Source organism: Marmota monax, unplaced genomic scaffold, assembly GCF_021218885.2.
Source record: "Marmota monax isolate L192 unplaced genomic scaffold, Marmota_monax_Labrador192_F-V1.1 WCK01_AAM20220418_F8-fsc00361, whole genome shotgun sequence".
In the NCBI taxonomy this organism is placed as follows: Eukaryota; Metazoa; Chordata; class Mammalia; order Rodentia; family Sciuridae; genus Marmota; species Marmota monax.
Window position 1 is genome coordinate 313,465 of NW_026693580.1, and position 18,398 is coordinate 331,862.

Consider the following 18,398-nt stretch of genomic DNA (forward strand, 5'->3'; position numbering starts at 1 on the left):
TCATTCTTTGAAATATTTCTGCAAACTGGAGCTCCTGGGATGCCAGGGACATGACTCACTCCGAATCCAGAGGCCTCAAGACCAGGAAAGATGATGAGGTGGTGCAGTGCGAGGCCAAGGTTTGAGTGCCAGGACCGCTGCCGTGAGCCCGGAAAGCCTGGCATTCTGGTGTCCAAGGTGGAAGAGAAGCATACCTTGGCTCCAGGGGAGACAACGGTTCCACCTTTCCTGTCTGTGTTCTGTGCAGCCCCAGCCAATGGGTGGAGCCCATGCACATCAAGGGCAGATTGTCCTTCTCTTACTCCACTCACACACAGGCCCATCTCTTCTGGAATCGCCCTTGCAGACAAATCAAAAAATGCCAGTTCTGGAAGTCTTCCTTAATCCAGTCAAGTTAACACCAGATTAACCGTCACAGTAGGTAGACTCTTAAAACCAGGGACCAAGAACCTCATGACTGTGTTGTTTGTATCTGTGGCATATAAGCATGTGCTCTTACGAAAATTAGAGACAAGTCCTAGCACATGAAATGTTACTACGACAGAACCACATTGGTTTGGGTCACCAAGCTGATCAGGATCAACTCGATTTCCCCGTTATCACTCTCCTAAGCACATGGTTACTGCTTCTTAAATTTCTGAGCTGACTGGAGTCCCACCACCAGCCCTATTAGCATGGATATGGCCTTTCCCATTACAACAGGTGTAGCAGCCCTGGTGATCACCAAAGGCAGTGACGCTGTGTGAGTAAACTCTAGCAGCCAGGCTTAGGCAGAACCAGGCAGTTCCCTAGTGGAAACCACTGGAAGCTGTGGAGAGGTGGAGTTTACCAAGAGCCAGCAGAGACTGGACGCCTTGGAAAGCTGCTAGGATCAAAAGATGAAAAACAAGAAAGATCAGGGTCAAAGGAATCAAGAAATATGATCCCAAACCTACCTTTCTAAAGTTCTGAACAAGCGTGGCTAGAAAGGCCAGGTTCTTTCCACCTTGCTGGAACTTGACCTTTGTCCTACTTGAGACTTTGACAAATAGGTAAATTTTAAAATGAAAAGGGAACAAAAGACTAGGAACAACTGTAGTGCCCATTACTGGGACTGGGTGGAACAGACGGTAAGCTGTAAAATCAGTGAGAAGTAGCTCGGTGTGCAGTGTGATGTCAAGGATGAATTGCTAGGTGAAAAAGGTAAGGTGGAGAAAAGTGTGACTAGGCAAGGAGAGGAGATGTGAACAGGGTGCTAGCATTCATCTAAGAAAGTCGGGGGCTCCCCTTTGTTCACATACCCTGGCTGCAAGTGAAGAGAGGAGGTAGCAGAAGCAGGGTGGCACCACTCTGCAGACCATAATGAAAGAGAAGACCTGGGCAATCATGTAGGACCACTGACCCAGGCCAAGGTCAGCCAGGCATTTGCACCTCGGCATCACCTGTGAGGGTTTATTCAGAAAATCAGACTTGAACCTATGCAAGCCTCTAGGAAATAGGGGAGGCAGGGGAACAGTAGGTAACATCTCAGGGTGCAGTCAGCAAAATAAAAGGATGTGGGAAACCATATTTAGGATATGATCTACTGTTTTCAACACAAATGATTAGAGAGGAAGACAAATCCTCTAGATACAAGATATAGGAGCTCAGTGCAAGGTGTTGCTTCTGTTTTAATCCCAAGTCAGACAAACCAGCTGCCATTCACTTAGGACTGCTGAAAAGTGTTGGCCCTGGCTAAGTAGTGATAAGATTAAAGGATTATTGCTGTTTTTAATATGGAGTAAAGATGTATGGTTCTGCCCTTTTTGTTTAAAAAAAAGCATTCTTTTAGAGATAATCTACTCAAATATAGGGTGACTAAATATTATGATTATGGGATTTGCTTCAAAAAATTTCTGTGCAGTGCTGGAGCTGAGGCGTGAGTGTAGGTGAGCAGGATCAGCCCTGAGTCCAGCACTGTTCAAGCTGGGAGGAAGGTGAGCGAGTTTGCCCTCTCCTGCTCCCTCACGTTATATGTGTTGTATGGTTAAAGCAACATTTCATCCGGAAGTATTGTTCCCCTACTGTTCACCCAAGTGTCCATCTTCTCCACCTTCCCTGTCTTCTCTTTTTGCGAAAGAATTGGACCAATTTCTAAGTGGGATGGAGCTGTTGTGAAAGACACTTCAAATTGCCTTTCAGCCACTCTGAATTACAGAAGGAAGTCAGTCTTCCCAGCATGCAGTGTGGCCACTTCATTTCTCTTCTTAAGCCCTGTCAACATGCCTTTCCAGTTACATGCACAATTTTAATTGAATTTAGGGACTGTCTCCAAATAAAATTTCCATAAACTTCCAAACTGAGCAACTCCAGATCTGACCTTTTTAATCCATTTGCTATTCATGACCCTCCTCTCCCCTCAAAAAAAAAAAAAAAAGTTTTTTGTTTGCTTTTTCTCTCTTTCATTGAGACTTCTCTGGGTGCCAAGAAAACGAATGAATTTAACACAAAATGCTTCTAACTTTGCCCATGACCTATTATTGTTATTTATTCAAAAAGAATAATCTGATTTTTTTTTCTTCTAAAGATTCCATAATTTTCAAAGTTGCTTGGTGGCCCTTGAGGCTTTGGGTAATACCTGTGGCCTGGAAACCAGGTGGACAGCCTGAAACGTTATCTTGGCCTCAGGTGAGCAGCATGGTACACGACTGGCAGTAGGCCCAACCCTGGTCTTTGGAAGTATGCGCTGCCGGGCATGGACCCCAAGTGGCACCTTTGCAGCAGGCTGTCATCAGTGTGTAATACACACATTTTGAGGCAGGTGTAACCAAAACCATATTTGAGACAAAGTAGTTTATAAGCAACACACATTGAGGTGTACACAGAAAAGGAGAGAAAGCAGCGGTTCCATCTTCTCCCCCCACCAACCAACATGGGCCTGTCTCAGATCACCTGTCCAGCCCTGCTGAGGCCATGCCTTCTCCACCCAGAAACGACGGTTGTTGTAACACCTGTGTGAGATCACACACACACACACAGAGGAAATGACCTAATTCAGTTTGACCCTGTCACCTGTACCCTTTCCTCATCAAGTGACTGAACCAAGACAGACTCCAAAGGAATTTAGTCACTGGGACTGATTAAATGAGGACTTTCTCATGTCTAAAGCTGTGAGCTTTAAAATACAGGAATCGTGCACGGTCATGTTTTTTTACCACATGGGAAAAGTGCTCGCTCTAGCCCAGTGTGTTGGTGCACTCCTGAAATCCCAGCGGCTCAGGAAGCTGAGGCAGGTTGATCTCGAGTTCAAAGCCTGCCTCAGCAATTCATCAAGGCCCTAAGCAACTCAGCAAAACCGTATCTCTAAATAAAATATGAAAAGAACGGCTGGGGATATGGCTCAGTGGTAAAGCACCCCTGAGTTCAATCCCTGGTAAGCCACCCTCAAAAAAAAAAAAAAAAAGTTACTCACTCTATAGTGAAAGAGGAGTAAAACCAAAATAGAGAAACAGAATTATGGAAAGACCCAAACACAGTGACATGCTCCAGCAATCCCAGCCGCTTGGAAGTGGAGGCAGGAAGGTGGTTTGAACCCAGGAGTTCAAACCCCTGCTGGCAACATAGCATTCTGGATTCTGCTGCTGCTTGGTCCACAGAGGATGCGCAACCTCACTCCTGTCCTTAGGTTCTGTTAGACCCAATTATATCATTAGAATAAATTCCCCTTTTTTATTCAAATTGGATTTTTATCCCTAGCAATTGAGCCCTCCTGTTTAGCAGATGTCCCAGCTGACTGCATGTATTTGGAGAAATAAGAAAAGCTAAGTCAGAAACTGGTCGACCTGGCTCAGAGGCGTTCACAAACGTACTGTGTAAACTCTCCTGAGTCCCTCTTGCTGAGTTATCCTGGTGTTTGCCATGGCAATTAAAGGATATGGAGCCTTAAAGGCTTTTCAGGACTTGGATTTCTCGTGAAGGAAAACAAATCAAAAGTATTCATTAAAAGATTGATATAAAAATTTAATGATTCTGAGGTTAACCCAAAACTTAACATAATCTTTCATGGTAACAACATTTGTGTATGTCTGTGGGTTTCAGATTCTATACTGCTAAAATGAGCAGTCATCAAAAAGATATTTTAAAATATTTTGTTTCAGCATGTAAAATCCTGTTTTATTGCAGAACTCTTTTGTTAAAGGTATAGCTAGGCTGGATTGTTGCCAGACTGATGGGATCTTAGCAGGCCACTTGATTTGTAAAAATTCACAAATGCTGGGTCTTGAAGCTGAGGGTGGTAATGTGTGTGTCATACTCCAGTACAGTAGTTTAGGTTATGTGTCTTGTGAAAGGATTTGTGTCTACACGTGTGTGTGTGTGTGTACATGTGTGGATGTAGACATGTTATTTCAAAGAGAATGGAATTGGGGGTGGGGCAGGATCCGTGCTTCAGGCTTCTGCTGGCTCTCGCCTTATCCATTGTAGTCAGGAAACGTGCAGAAGAGATCCTCAGCATACCCAGTTGACGGTAGCCTGGGTTTGCCTCCTGTCAGATGCCAGCATACTAAAATGGAGATGTGTGTTGCAAAAGCCTCGCAATCTCTAGGCTAGCCATTTGATCTCCAGATGAGAAGGTTCCTCTATGAGAGGAAACCTGGGCACCCTGCTTGCATCTCCTCCTCTTGACAACATCAGAGGGCACTTTCATGTGAGTCCTTTACCTTTCATAATAGGGAACACATTGACTGAGAGATCTCAGAGCTGTTTCCGTTCTATGGTGACCCCTCGTGCCCAGCTGACTCAAGGCTCTGTGTAAAAAAATTCTGCTCAATAGAAATATCTATTAGTTTCTTTCCAACTGTGCATTTTTTAATGGTTAGAAATGTGAGAAAAGCTTGCCTAGTTTAAAATAATGTAAAATGTATGATATAGTCCTAAAATTTATTAAACATGTATAGGTGAGCATACATACATGCATATATACATATATACTCAGATTTACTTGATTTTATGACTTTAGGGTTTTTTAAATATGTATTTTTTAGTTGTAGTTGAATACAGTACCTCTGTTTTATTTATTTTTATGTGGTGCTGAGAATTGAACCCAGGGCCTCCAACATGCTAGGTGAGCGCTCTACTGCTGAGTCACAACTCCAGCCCCAAGATTTTTAAAACTGGATAATCTGTCCTTTAAAAAAATTTACCATTACGCCAGGCACTGTGGCGCACACCTATAGTCCCAATGGCTCTGGAGGCTGAGGCAGGGGAATCCCAAGTTCAAAGCCAGCCTCAGCAATGGTGAGGCAGTAAGCAACTCAGTGAGACCCTGACTCTAAATAAAATTCAAAACAGGGCTGGGGATGTGGCTCAGTAGTCAAGTGCCCCTGAGTTCAATTCCTGGTATCCTGCCCCCCCCCCCCCACAAAAAAAAAATTCACAATTAGCTTGTCAAAGATACCAATTACTGCATTTCCAATACCAAACAGCCTCACCAAGTGATAATTTAAATATATCTTTTAAGCATATATTTAATATATTTTAATACATTTAATTATATTTAATACATATCTAAACATATCACATACTTTTTAATTTTTTTGGAGCATGCGTCATCCATTGTCAGCCAGTAGCCCCACTCTCTCTCACCATTCTTTTTCTGCAGCCCTTTCCACATCTGTGGACTGTCCATATGGCCTTTATCCTAATTTTTAGTTTAGGCTTAACAGATATTTTCATGTCTGTTTTTAGAAGGCTTTCTGGCTTTTCTTTTTGCTGAACTTGACACAGAACTTGTTTGCTTATTAGCCTTCTTGCAAAGTAGAATAACAGTAGTTAACAAAGAGGTGTTTAGGTTTGATAATGGACTTAATTGTCAGAAGAGAAAATAGAAATATTTGGGCTCAGGCCTTTAAAACCTGCATCATCTTTATTCTCACCCTAGCCTGGGCACAGAAATACCCTATAGAGCTTTTGCAAGTATTTGCCACCTTTTAAGTTGCGTCGCATATATAATCTTCTTGTTAAAAACAAGAGCTGGATCTCACTGTTAGCTTTCAAATCAGTAAAATCAGATTTTCCGTATCCTTTTCTCCTTTTGTTTCACTCCTTAAAAGTCAACAGTCCATATAATTTTGCAGATAAGGAATCTACTCCTGCAGTTTGCAAATACCCAGCATGTAGTGCTATTATCAAACATCAAAAATTCACTCATGGGTTCACTCAAATCACACACATTAATATGTGCCACTTGTGAACTCTGATCTGATCTTGAGAACTCAGGTTTTGCATTTCTTTACTGGTGTGCCTAAATTTGCACTCAGAGTGCCTTATTGCCAAGCTCATTTTTTGTTTGTTTTGATAAAACTAAGATGTAAGTCTTTAGGTTCCTCTACATTTCAATAAAGATGTAAATAAGTATTTAGTTACACTCAGGGGCAACTGTCAATTCTCTGGGATGTAAGAGGCCTTAGAAAGTAAAGACTTCCCTCCTCTAGCATGCTGCAGGCAGTTCCGTGTGTTTCCTGGACCCCCCAGTGTGGCAAGTGCAGGCCAGTTGTGTGCCAGCCTGAGGCATCTGGAAAGGGGAAATGGGAAGGCATCTATAGGATTTAGAAGATTTGGAATATGGTTACTAGAGCAGTAGCTCTTCGCTTAAAGATTGTGATGAAAGTTTTGAACCCTCTGTCTAGAAAAATACAAACGTGTATCCACAGGTTTATGTTTCCATAGGTATCTGTTGTGTTCTTAGATTCATCTGGGCATCTGTAGGCTGCACATTAAGAATGTTTCCATGTGGACAATCAAATAAACAGAATTGGTGAAACATGAGTAGCAGCCAGTTCATCTAACAGATGAGACAATGCCACTTTATAATTATTTGAATTTAAAACAAAATAATGTAATGTCAGCTTCTCAATCAATGGCTTGTAAACAACATAAGCATTACCAACCAGTGGAAAACACCTCAGAAATGCAAAAATAAAGAAGACATGTGAGAATATTCTGGGCTTTTTCAGAATATCTTATTTGATGGTGATGGTGTGCTGCCATTTAATTTACATCCACTATATATATATATATATATATATATATATATATATATATATATATATATATATATATGCTAGAGGCAGGGAAAGAGCCTTCCCTTCTCTGAGAAATAATACAACTGTTGTTGAGAATGACGTCCATAAAATAAGTGTAGGATAAATAACCTCCCTGGTGTGTGCTCACCAGGACCTGTCTTCACATATCCTTAGCTACTGATGGGCGAGTCACTTTTTTCTGTTTATCACAAATAGCCATTGACACTAAATACTAAGTTTTTAGGGGTGCCAAGGAAGCTTGCAGGTCAGCCCAGGTCAACCTGCAGCTGATTGGAAAATGGGAAGGAAGTAAAGGCTCATTATAGATTAAGACTGGAGAAAGCTCTAACCCCACAGAATACACCACTCAGCAAGTGTTCAGAAACCAGGATCCTGAAGTGGACTGCACAGGGCATCCTGAGCCAGAGTGTCAAAGCAGGCTGCTATGTACATCTGTCAGTGGATCGAGGTGTGGGGCCTGACAGTGAAGATGACTGACAGGTGAGGGAGTAGGGTATGTTGATACTCTAACACCCTTACCCAGCCCTGCCCCTCCTCAGCCTGTGTCTCTGGAGTTCCCAGAGTCCTGGCATTGAGGGTCAGGCCCTTCAGAGTTGGGGAGGAATCCTAGAGCTCTCCGATAGCTGAGCTTGGCTTGCTTTCCTCTCCCCAGGACATCCTTCTGTCTTCCTGTCCTCTCTCCCATGCTGAGTGCCTTTATTCAGAGTTCAGAGCCTCTTCAGGGGTCTGCCCACTTTCTGGCCATAGCTGGTTGCCAGCCCAACAAAGGCCTGCAAATAACACCTCTGAGCTCTTTTAGTCTTTAGTAGGCATGTATCTTGGTTGAAGTTGTTCTGGCAGAAGGGGTGTGTGTTTAAAAGGCAAAAACTAGTTTACATTCTATCTAACATGCTAACAGTGTGCCTGACAAAGAGCAAGACCAAGGCTGCAGGGCCTTCTTGGAACTTAGTCTGGAGAGGGAGGCAGACACTGAACACAAGGACTCAGGTCTCCACAGCTGCAGTGTGACAGAGTGTGGGCAGTGAAAATGCCATACGACAAACAACCCTAGAACCAGAGGCATGGCCGGTGGCGAGGTGGCTTACAGGACGCCCTCCGCGGATGCACGCATACCAATTCGGAGGGCTGTGTGGAAGAGGCAGAGCTTCACACTTGTTCTCTGCTTCCTCTCTGCTGTGCCCCAGCCCCCACCCAGTGTCTGACACCTACAGGCTGGTCACAGAGATTTCTTGAGTAAGTGAATGAAAAGGGGCTCTTTCCCCACCAGGGTCCTGTTCTCCCTGTTTCCACATCAGTTGATGTGTTCTTTGCAAAGCTAAAGTACTTATTTTTTACCTTGTTTTGGTTCAAGGGAAGTTAAAAGCACCTAAATTTCCCACAGGTGCAAATGGTTGTAGAAACCACATGCTGGAACAATTAAATAAGATGTCAGAACTCAAGATCCTTTCATCCCAAAAGCTCTCTGGAACAATCACTATGTGTGTACAAATTTTTTAAAAGCATAAGCTATTCCAGGCTTCTGCACGTGAGCAGGAGTGAAGACTAAACACTGCAGCTACATATTTTGAAGGCCTCAGAATGACTTTTATTGAGCAAAAGTAAGCAACCCATTTTTTTCCCCTTCTCTGTCACTGGATTTGAATGTGTCTTCAGAGAACTTTTTATATTTTGGGGCCTCATACTGTGTGGCATTTGAGATCATGTGACTGTAATATAAGCCCAGATGCATCAATGATCCTGAAGCTTGTTTTGCAAGGGGATTCAGACCAAGAGCACTAGTTGGGTCGTTCCTCAGATCTGAAATCTGTTCTCCAAAGTTCTCACTTCTGACCTCACCCTCAGTTTTCCATGAGTGGCATTTTAAAGGACCAATTTAGGTAAGCACTGCTGGCCTCCCTCTGAATCCCCTTCTGGCCTTGCTCTGCGAGCTGCCTTCTTGGCAGTGTGGGGCAGCTCTCACTGTCTGTGCCTGTGACCATCTGGCTCTCATTTGCCAGGTGCCTACTGTATGCTCTCAAGTCACATCTCCACACCCCAGGCCATTCGGCCATCTTGAGCAGGGCTCAGTGCGCCCCAAGGGAGGGGCCTCTGCTGGCTTCCCCCACGCAGCCTCTTCAGCACTGGCTGCTCATGCGCAGCAGGATAGGCTCTCTCCTGGGTTCCTAATCCCTCAGACACACAGAGAGGGAGGTCGTAGGACTCTGAGAGTGAAAAGAAAAGCAAGGGGCGGGAGCCAGGCAAACACAATGCCAGCCCCAGGCCCTCGGCCCAGCATCCCAGCCAGCACCAGCTGCAGCCCAATTAAGCTCAACAGGTCACAGGTGTTTCAGACAGAAGACGCTGTTAACAAAACCGCTTTCTTGAAAATACCTCAGACTTTTTAAAGCACTGCAGCCTATTTCTTTTGGTGGATTCTTCAAAGCTATTTAGTACACTTGAAATACAAAGAAACTGAGATTAGCCTTGCTGGAAGGCGGGCTTTCTTCATGCCAAACAGCAGGAGCAGCACAGAGACAGCATCTCTGCCAGTGTGTGAATTCAGTGTGCAGCTGCAGTTGAGAGGACACGGGGCCTCCCTCTCCTCCAGCTCCGCCCCTCCTGAACCCTTGCCCCAGCTGTGCCAGAAAGCGCCCAGGGTCGAATCCTTGTGTTCTTAATCCCAGCCTCTAGCATGCAGCCGTGGTTTCCTATAACTTTCAAATTGCCTGCCATGTTAAAAGTAGGTGCATGAATCCAGCAATCACGAGCTACTTTTCCTTGCTTAATGTCATCCATTCAAGAAACTTCACTTCTGGCACGTTTAAAATCGATGCCCTCATTTTCTTCACAGATCCAAGAGCTCCCTGTCCCTGCTGGTAGGGGGGGCAGGAGGGTGACAGAACCAAACAGAACTTTCGTTGGTTGTATGAGCCGCATTAGAATCTCTGTTACCCCTCCATCTTGAGGATAATGATAATCGCCAAGGTAGTTTATTGGCAAAAGTCAAGTTAGAACTTCAACATCTCTGTTAGGAGGGCAACCCCTAGACCCCCTGTGCACAGGTGCACTGGCAGCAGCCTCCCCTCTCTCCATGCTTACGTGCCACTGTGCCTACACTCTCCCGTTGTCACTGCTACAGTCTGCTTGCAGCCAGCCAAGAGCAGGGACCTGCAGGTTCCCCAGGACCTGTTTAGAGGAGGAAGTTCTGTGATAAAACTTTATAATGGTTCCTAATCTCTCAAGGCACCAAAAAAGAAGCTGGCACTACTGTGGAACTGAGAAGAAGGTCCTGCGCAGGAGAGAGCACACTTGGACAGAGTCCGCATTGCAGGGTCTTCTGCTGATGGCATCGTGGCGGGCAGCCTTCGCCTTGACTGCACCTTAGAAACCTCTGCTGTCTGCTTAGACCAAGCCGTGCTGCTCTCAGCCTCCGCTGCGGGCCTGCTCTCCCTCCGCTAAGCTGGGCCACCTGTTCAAACTCTTCTCATCTGGTGGGCTGGGGAAGAGCCGGCAGCTATGGAGAAGAGGTTTCGTTTTTTTCCACACTGAAGTATGACATTGTTCTGACTCTTCATGGTGTTCCGAATTCTGTACAATTTCCTTTCTTGCCCTCTTGCATTTAAACGTGAAGTAATTAGATTTCCCAAGGTTCAGTGGTCAAGAGCCTCCCATCCCAGGGTCGCCTCCCATCCCAGGGTCGCCTCCCGCATGGTCGCAGCAGGACTGTCTCTCGTAATCCAGTTACTGCTGTATTGTTGCAGAGGCCCTCCTTTGCCAGGGGGCAGGCGTAGCATGGAAACCCATCCTCACATGTCCCTTTGTCTCCATTGAAGAGTTACTTTTTTCTGCATTTGAAAATAATTATTTGCTATTTTTTTCAGGGACTCTGTTTTGAGGATTTCTAAACATTTCATAGAAATCTTTTCCTGCCTCTTAGGAATCATCTCAGATATGTCTGACTCTTTCATATGGAGTTCCTGTTTGTTTTTTATTTCTGTCAGATGTCTGATGGTCAGATCTGTTTGGACTGAGGAATGAATGGAAAGTTTGTGGCAAGCTGGCACCAAAGAAATGGTGTCATGGCCACTGAACAAAAGCTTGTCAAGAGTCCAGCTCTGGCAGCAAGCTCTCAGGCCCACGCTGCCACCTTTTGTCTTATTTTCTCCTTTCCATAAACAGGTCATGTTTTCACCTTCACCACAAGGCATGTATGTGTTCTAAAAGCTTGACCACCCAGTGTTTAGTAAAAACTGAGAAAGGATATACACTCAGCCAAGCCATGTCTGCTTCTGCAGCTTAATGGCAAAAGCAACCTTGCTGACGGTTATCGAGGAGCACATGGAAATGACCTCCGCTGCAGCTGGAGGATGTGCAGGATGTGCAGGATGGTTAAGGGATTTGAGGAGGGCTTCTAAAACGCTCTCTGCCAGAGAAGTCAAAGAGCTCAGAGGGCTAAGAAAGAAACAGACTAGTTTGATACTCCAGGGAGTCTGATTCAGATTTGTGTATTCACCTCCACATCTTAGTGAAGTTCTTCTGTGCCCTTATGGGAAAATCAGCTGAATTCCCCCATGGCTGAAACAGCCTGGCCCCGGCCTGCTTGGTCTGGGATGTGATCCTAACAGGGTGGTGAGCTGAGCTGGGGTCCCTGTGTGCTCTGTAGAAACAGTCTTTCTCACTCCCAGTGCGGTTGTTTTCCATAACAATGAGGCAAAGAAGATCCTGTCCCTGTGTGACACTTTTGACCCCTAAAGAAGTCTCCTTCAAAACTATCACAGGCATGGTTGTATTCTTAGAATTTCTAATTTATATTACTTTTGCCAAAAGAACTGAACCTAGAGTAGTGCCTAGATTAAGAACATTGCTGGAGATAAACGTAAATCACAGTATTGAACAGTTTTTATAACTGACTTCATCTTCAGTCAGCAAACTTGAAGTACAGCTGGCAAAGTCTCGATTGTATGAAACAGAAGTAGAAGTACTTGCAGGGTACTGGCCAGACTTGGGAAAGATGCACGTTTGGAAACACTTAATTTTTTTCCTTTTGGAATTTCTACTAAGAAGCCCTGTTATGAGGAAGGAATAAAAGCAAAAGGGACCTTTGGAATTGCGCTCTGCCGGGTCTTGTGCATCAGCCACTTGTGGATTTGGTTTGCAGCTGTACCTGCTCTGCCTTCGCAGGCTCCAGAACTGAGAGTTGACTGTCCTTGACTAGCTTTCACTGCCATTGTGGTTCATGTGACTTTGAGTCATTGTCATTTTTTGTTATATTTGATTGTAACATTGCTCCTTTTTAAAAAAAAAAAAAAATTCTCCATTTTGGCTCTGAGGCTGGTTGAGCATAATCCTTAGTCTCTTTTTTCCCACCTTGCAATTTCTTGACTTTATTCTTTTTAGTCAGGATGTCCTTAACAGACCCGTGTGTATCTAAATTCTGTTCTTCACACTTCATTTACAAAACAGGAATTTCTTCCTTCTGTCCACACCAAAGCACTTCCCTTATGCCTTCCTGGCAGTACTTCTGATCCTGGGCACATGTGGAAGTAACCCATGTCCTTCCCTGCTGGGTCCTGAGGGCAGGAGGAGTGCATCGAGACAGCCCTGGATCTGCACTTGGCCTGTGTAGTCACTGCAGAGAGTAGCTAGACCACAGTGCTGACTGATCCACAGGGTCCTATTTGCAGTTGGCAGTTACTGATTGTAAACTACTAGGTAAATATGATGGAAAAATAGCAGAGAGGATTGCCAAACTGACTTGTTCTTTTGGGCATTTCCAATAAACAAACCGGTGTGGCGTATCTTGAAGCAAGTATTGAGCTCAGGTGGCCCTCTGCCACCCTAGGGAGTGCCAGGAGCTATACTCCTTCCCTGCCAAGGAAGGCGCCTTCACATTCAGCCCACAAGTGAGGATTCCATTGTCTCTGGAAAGTTCATCCCTGTGTAGCCCAGGCATTTCCCAGTCAAAACTCAGTCTCCCAGCTTGGATCGCATGGTTTGTGAAGGTCAGGCCACCACTGGGAATAAATAGTAAGGGATTGCTCTCGAATGTTAGCATGCACTAGAGGCTCCAATGTAACAAACAGCTACCTTTCAAGGGGCCACACTCCTCTGTGTGTCTCACCACCAGAGCCCCCTGTGTTACTACCAAGGAAGGTACCATGAAACTCAATGCAGAGCTTATAGAAAAATCTGCAGATACAGGTGCAAACGAAGTAAGTGATTTTCCAAAAGGAATTACTTAGGGAGAAGATGGAAGCATGGGCTTTTAGGCTTCCCTCAGTGACATGCCACTTGTGCTCCCTCCATTTACCGACCTTCTTGTGCCTTCACAGTCATCTCTCAGTCTCCCACTTTAATGCCTGCTGCCTGCCATCTGGCCATGCAAGCCCAATCCCAGAACTCACCAGGCTTTGGGTCTCTCTCCTTCCTTGCTCAACACCCCTCCACCAGCACTTCACATGGGCTTGCCTGGCTGCTCCATTTGACAACTTCCAACACTTCACACCTCCTGTGAGCATTGTGCAAAAACCTGGGCATCACCACACAGCAAGTTAGTGCAGTAGTTAGTTCCCATCTAGCATATATAGAAAGTACTCGGGAATTGTTAGGTGCTGGGCTCTGTATTCTCTGAGGTACATCTCAGCTAGTGAGCATGCAGGAAGTGGCATTGGCCTGAGGATTGTGGCTTCCCTACCCCTGCAGCCTGGAGAGAGCTGCCTAGTGAACACCCTCCTGTCCTGGGGGGCCTGCCGCCAGCCGGATGCAATTATTCAGACCTCAGCCCTGCAACCGTGGCTTCAAGTTATTGCCCAGGTGAAGAAGTGCTGCTTAGTTGGGGGGGGACTCTCCCAACTTGGCCCCTTCACCTCCATTTTCGGAGGTTCCCAGGGTCTTGTCAGAACACTGCGGGGCCACTGCGCAGCCAGCTGACCGTGCGGGCACTTCCCGGCTTTTGCTGTGCTTATTAATTCTCACAGTCTTGTTTTGAAAAGAACTCTTTTTGCACCAGAACATGTGGTGAAGTGGTTTCACTAATCCCTGGAGGTTTTGTTTTTCCTTCCTACAAGTCGGGAGCCACTCTTTTGGGAACAGCATTGACATGCATAGCCACCATGGTTAACTTCAGTGCTCATTAATGGAGCCCCAAACTAATAGTTACATTGTCGTCATTTGACAAAGCCACCTAAATCTATGCGTGATTTTTTTTTTTTTTGAAAGCTCCCAAAACATGCTGCTAAATCCCCTAAAAAGCCACTAAACTGCTTTGGCAGCCATTAGCCCAGCGTAAGCAGACGCGCTCTTTTCAGTAAGTGAACAAACAGAGGAGAGATGCTGAATGGCTGGACAAATGTGTTTCAGCTGCCTTTCATTTACCTATATGAGGGCGCAGTCCATATCAATCACTGTTTTCCCTGCTGCCCTGAAAATCACAAGATGGCCTTTTATGCCACAGCCTCTTCCACCACAGCAGTGAGCCTTCAGAGTGAAGCTGGCGTCAGCCTGCTTCCCTTCTCAGGTCCAGGGAGCTGGAAACCTTCCCTTCCGCCTTCCTCCACCAACTTTCTCCTCCCCCTGCATCCAGTTTTTCCAGCTTTCCTCCCTGAATAAATAGAATTCGCTTCTCTGTTCTAATGTGGCTTTCCAGAGTAAATGTGGACAGCCCTCTCTGATATCCCAAGATTTAGGAACTCCTTTAAAAGATGCACAGAAAGAAACGCCTCTCCATGCTGGAATGCATCCAATTGAAAGGATCTGGAGGTCTGGGCTGTGACAGGTGTGCTGGTGAACAAGCCTCCTCTGCAGCACCTCCTCCCCACCTCTCCCACGCCCCACCCCCACCCCGCCCTAAAAGCCTGGGTGGTAAGTCCTTCCTTTGCAGTTAGGAGCAAACGCAAGATCGCATGTGCCTTATCTTACACAGCTTTGTGCTCCTGATTCCAAGTGCTTGTTACATTATTTTGGAATGAAGGAAGGAACAGGAAACTGGATATGGTTACTTTGTATCCTTTTAAAAATTTGAGTGGAATAACTGGCAGAAATTTTTAGCAACGTGCTTGTTATCACGAATGAATATTTGGAATATCACATTTCTGAAAAAAGAGTGTTGATTGTTTTCCTCTCCTTGTGTGTATTTTTATTTTCAGATCATAGCCGTCTGCAGAGAGGCAGCTCTCCTGGCTCTGGAAGAAAACATCAAAGCCAACTGCATTATGAAAAGGCATTTTACTCAAGCCTTGAGCACTGTGGCCCCGCGAATCCCTGAGTCACTGAGACGCTTTTATGAAGAGTATCAAGAGAAGAGTGGGCTGCATACACTCTGAGAAAATCCCCACATCCGTTAAGCCAGACTCCTTTCTAGAGAAACATTGGTTTTGTCTTATTTTTTGTTTTTTAATTTTGCCATAAAAGTGTTTTTTTAAAAATCCCTACTAGATAAATTGTTTGAAGTAATTTCACTTGAACTGAGGGACTTTAGTCTTTACACACGTTTTGAATTGTATGGATGCATTGAAAAATCTGTGGATATGAGTTTACATTAGTTTTCTCTGGAAATGTATGCCAAGTTTTAAACTTAGCCTTTTCATTTTTGACCTGGTCCGTTCGTTCATCCCTTGAGATGATTTCCTTGCTCTAGAATTCACTCTGATGCCCTCCTAAGTGTCCCACCTTAGGCATCTCTCTCAAACAACAAGATAGGGAATGTATGTGGATGAAGGCATCGTGGAAAATACTGAGCTTTGTTTTTGGAAGACCAGCCAATGAAATATCCAGATGCCACCAGGTGTCTCTGGCCTTGTTTGCAAATGCATGGTTGTCCTCATTATAACTCACACCTGCATCTGTGGCAGAGAAGAGTCTTGTTAGGTCAAGGCTGGGCCGTAGTGAAGCACTTGCCATCCATGCCCAAGCCATTGGTTCAGCCCCTAGCACCACCAAAGAACTTGTTTCATGCAAATCAGTGCCATCTTAAGGGTTAAAATTTATAATTGTAAGGCCATTCTAAGCCCAGAACAGCAGTAGGCTTGATTTTTTTTCCTAAAATGCTATAAATACATCACATATAAAGTATTAATGTTTTAATTCATATGTATTTTCAGGTTACAAGTGAACTTTTCTGTTCAAAAATAAATTTTTTTGAAGTGTACTCTTCATATTGTATTATGGTATCATCTAACTATGTTTTATATTTATGTGTCTATTTATATGTCCTCAGGATTTCTGGACACTTTAATGCTTCATAAAGACCCTTTGAAACCTGGAAAGCAATTCACTAGCCTCCAAATCACACACTTGTCAGTGAGCACACCTGTAATCCCAGCGACTCGGAAAGCTGAGGCAGGAGGACCACAGGCTGGAGGCCAGCCTCAGCAACTTAGCAGGCCCTGTCTCAAAAAAAAAAAAAATTAAGGAGGGGGCCAGGGGAGTTGCAGTGCATACTGTCTGAATGGAAAAGACCCTCTCCAGATCCTGGGGAGGAACTCCCTTTGGGAAGGAAAGCTGCTGCAGTATTTCTACTGTCTTCCCAGTGTTTCACATCTTACCAGGGTGTGGAATAGAGGCACTGATGATGGCGGTCTTCTCTTTTTGAATGCCTGAGCATTCCATGATGGTTTTTATACCAACATCATGATCCTGTCCTTCAGTCAGCTCCATGGACTCAGTGCAGTCCACGTTGTCCACTCCTTGTGTCTGGAAACTCAGGAGTACTGGGCACAAAGGTATAAAATGTAAGAAGGCGAATGAGATCAGGCTTCAGAGCCAGGAGTCAGTTGGTAAGCTAGCGTATGTGGGTGGCTGCCCTCAGAGTGGGAGACTTTAGACCTGGAGCGAGGTCCGTGTCACACTGTGGCCACACACAGGAGTAGGAGTTGGTAGCTTAAGAGGATCATAGAGGACCGAGCACTACATCTTAACAATTATAAACCAGTTGTTTTTTACATCTCCAGGTAGCATTCCACTCCTTCATTTGAAGTTTGTACTCTTTTTACAACAGCAATGGCAAAATCTGACTCACACCCAAGAGCAGTGGCAGAGTCAGTGGTGACAGCTTCATCTCCATGAGAACTTTGCTTCCAGTCTAGCCTCTCCTGTTAGGGGTTTGCAACAGTGCATTATCCTCTTACTTGGGTTGTTTCTGATGGGATACATGGTAAATTCCATGGAAAATTTAAGTTTCCCAAGGAAAGAAAATTACTAGCTTCCTCTCTTAAAGTCACTTTATTTTTTGGCACCCATTTGGTCAGAAGTTTTGCCTTTGGTCCAGATTCTTTTGCTGTTTCAGCTATATTTACATTGACATACCTTTTCAGTGTTCCAAGAGATTTTAGTTTGAAAAGGTTTGAGGGTTTTTTTCTTCTTCTTTTAACAGTGAACTTAGAAAACTTTTATTTCTTCGTGGCCAAGAATTTAATCTAACTTGGCTTGAAATTTAGTTCTGTCTTATTTCTAATGTGTAAAACAGATTTTTTATATAATACGTAGGTTTTGTACTTTCATAAAAGATTAAATTTATAGAAGAATAAAACTGAAGTACCTGTTTAATATATCTTAAAAGAAGGTAAAGAAAGATTGCTGTAAAGATAGAATTAAGTTATTTCTCACCAGGCGCAGTGGCACATGCCTGTAATCCCAGTGGCTGGGGAGGATGAGGCAGGAGGATCTTAGAGTTCAAAGCCAGCCACAGTATTTACTAAGGCCTTAGCAACTCACTGAGACCCTGACTCTAAATGCAAATTAGGGTTGGGGATGTGGCTCAGTGGTTGAGTGTCTCAAGTTCAATCCCAGTACCACCCCCCCCCCCAAAAAAAAAAGAAAGAAAGAATTTCTCTGGTCTGTTGTTACTTAAATTCCTGAAAGTGCATTTGTCAGAGTCTAGTTATTTGCTGTGTTTCCCTGAGTCCTTCCTGTAGATATGAGCACAACCCAGAGCACCCTTTAAAATTATGTATGGATTAAATCAACACTAGTTTCCAAATGTGGTCTGCAGATTTTTTGCCTTCCTTCCCAGGCTTTCACTTGGGTATCTGTGCCCAGGTAGGCTCTTTCCCGGTGTCTCTGCAAGGATGCCCCAGTAACCTGCAACTTCTGGAGACTCGCTTGTAAGAACAGAACTTATTCTAGCTAATTTTAGCAGAAAGAAGTATGTTACAGGTTTTTTAATGACTTACAAAATCACTAGGAAATGTGTGGACTCCTCTTTCAGACTTAGTGATAAACATTTTTGGAAAGATTGTCACGTGTTACACAGCCACACAGAAAAATCCAGGAAAACGGGAAGGGAGGGAGGAAAATAGCATTCATCTATCCTGAAACTAGGGAACAAAATCAACCCACATTAAAAACCTCGAAGGCTATTTG

The 18,398-nt window shown here is 44.4% G+C and overlaps 1 protein-coding gene across 2 annotated transcripts in view; it reads left to right on the plus strand.

Annotated features, from left to right (window-relative positions):
* Afg2a (AFG2 AAA ATPase homolog A) overlaps positions 1 to 16,185 on the plus strand; it is a 262,839-nt gene extending 246,654 nt beyond the window's left edge. For both annotated transcript variants that reach the window (XM_046459276.2, XM_058583966.1), the window contains one exon: positions 15,185 to 16,185. In XM_046459276.2, the coding sequence (XP_046315232.1) occupies positions 15,185 to 15,361 (177 nt within the window). In that variant the 3' untranslated portion in view covers positions 15,362 to 16,185. The remainder of the gene's footprint in view (positions 1 to 15,184) is intronic.
* Positions 16,186 to 18,398: the final 2,213 nt, after the last annotated feature.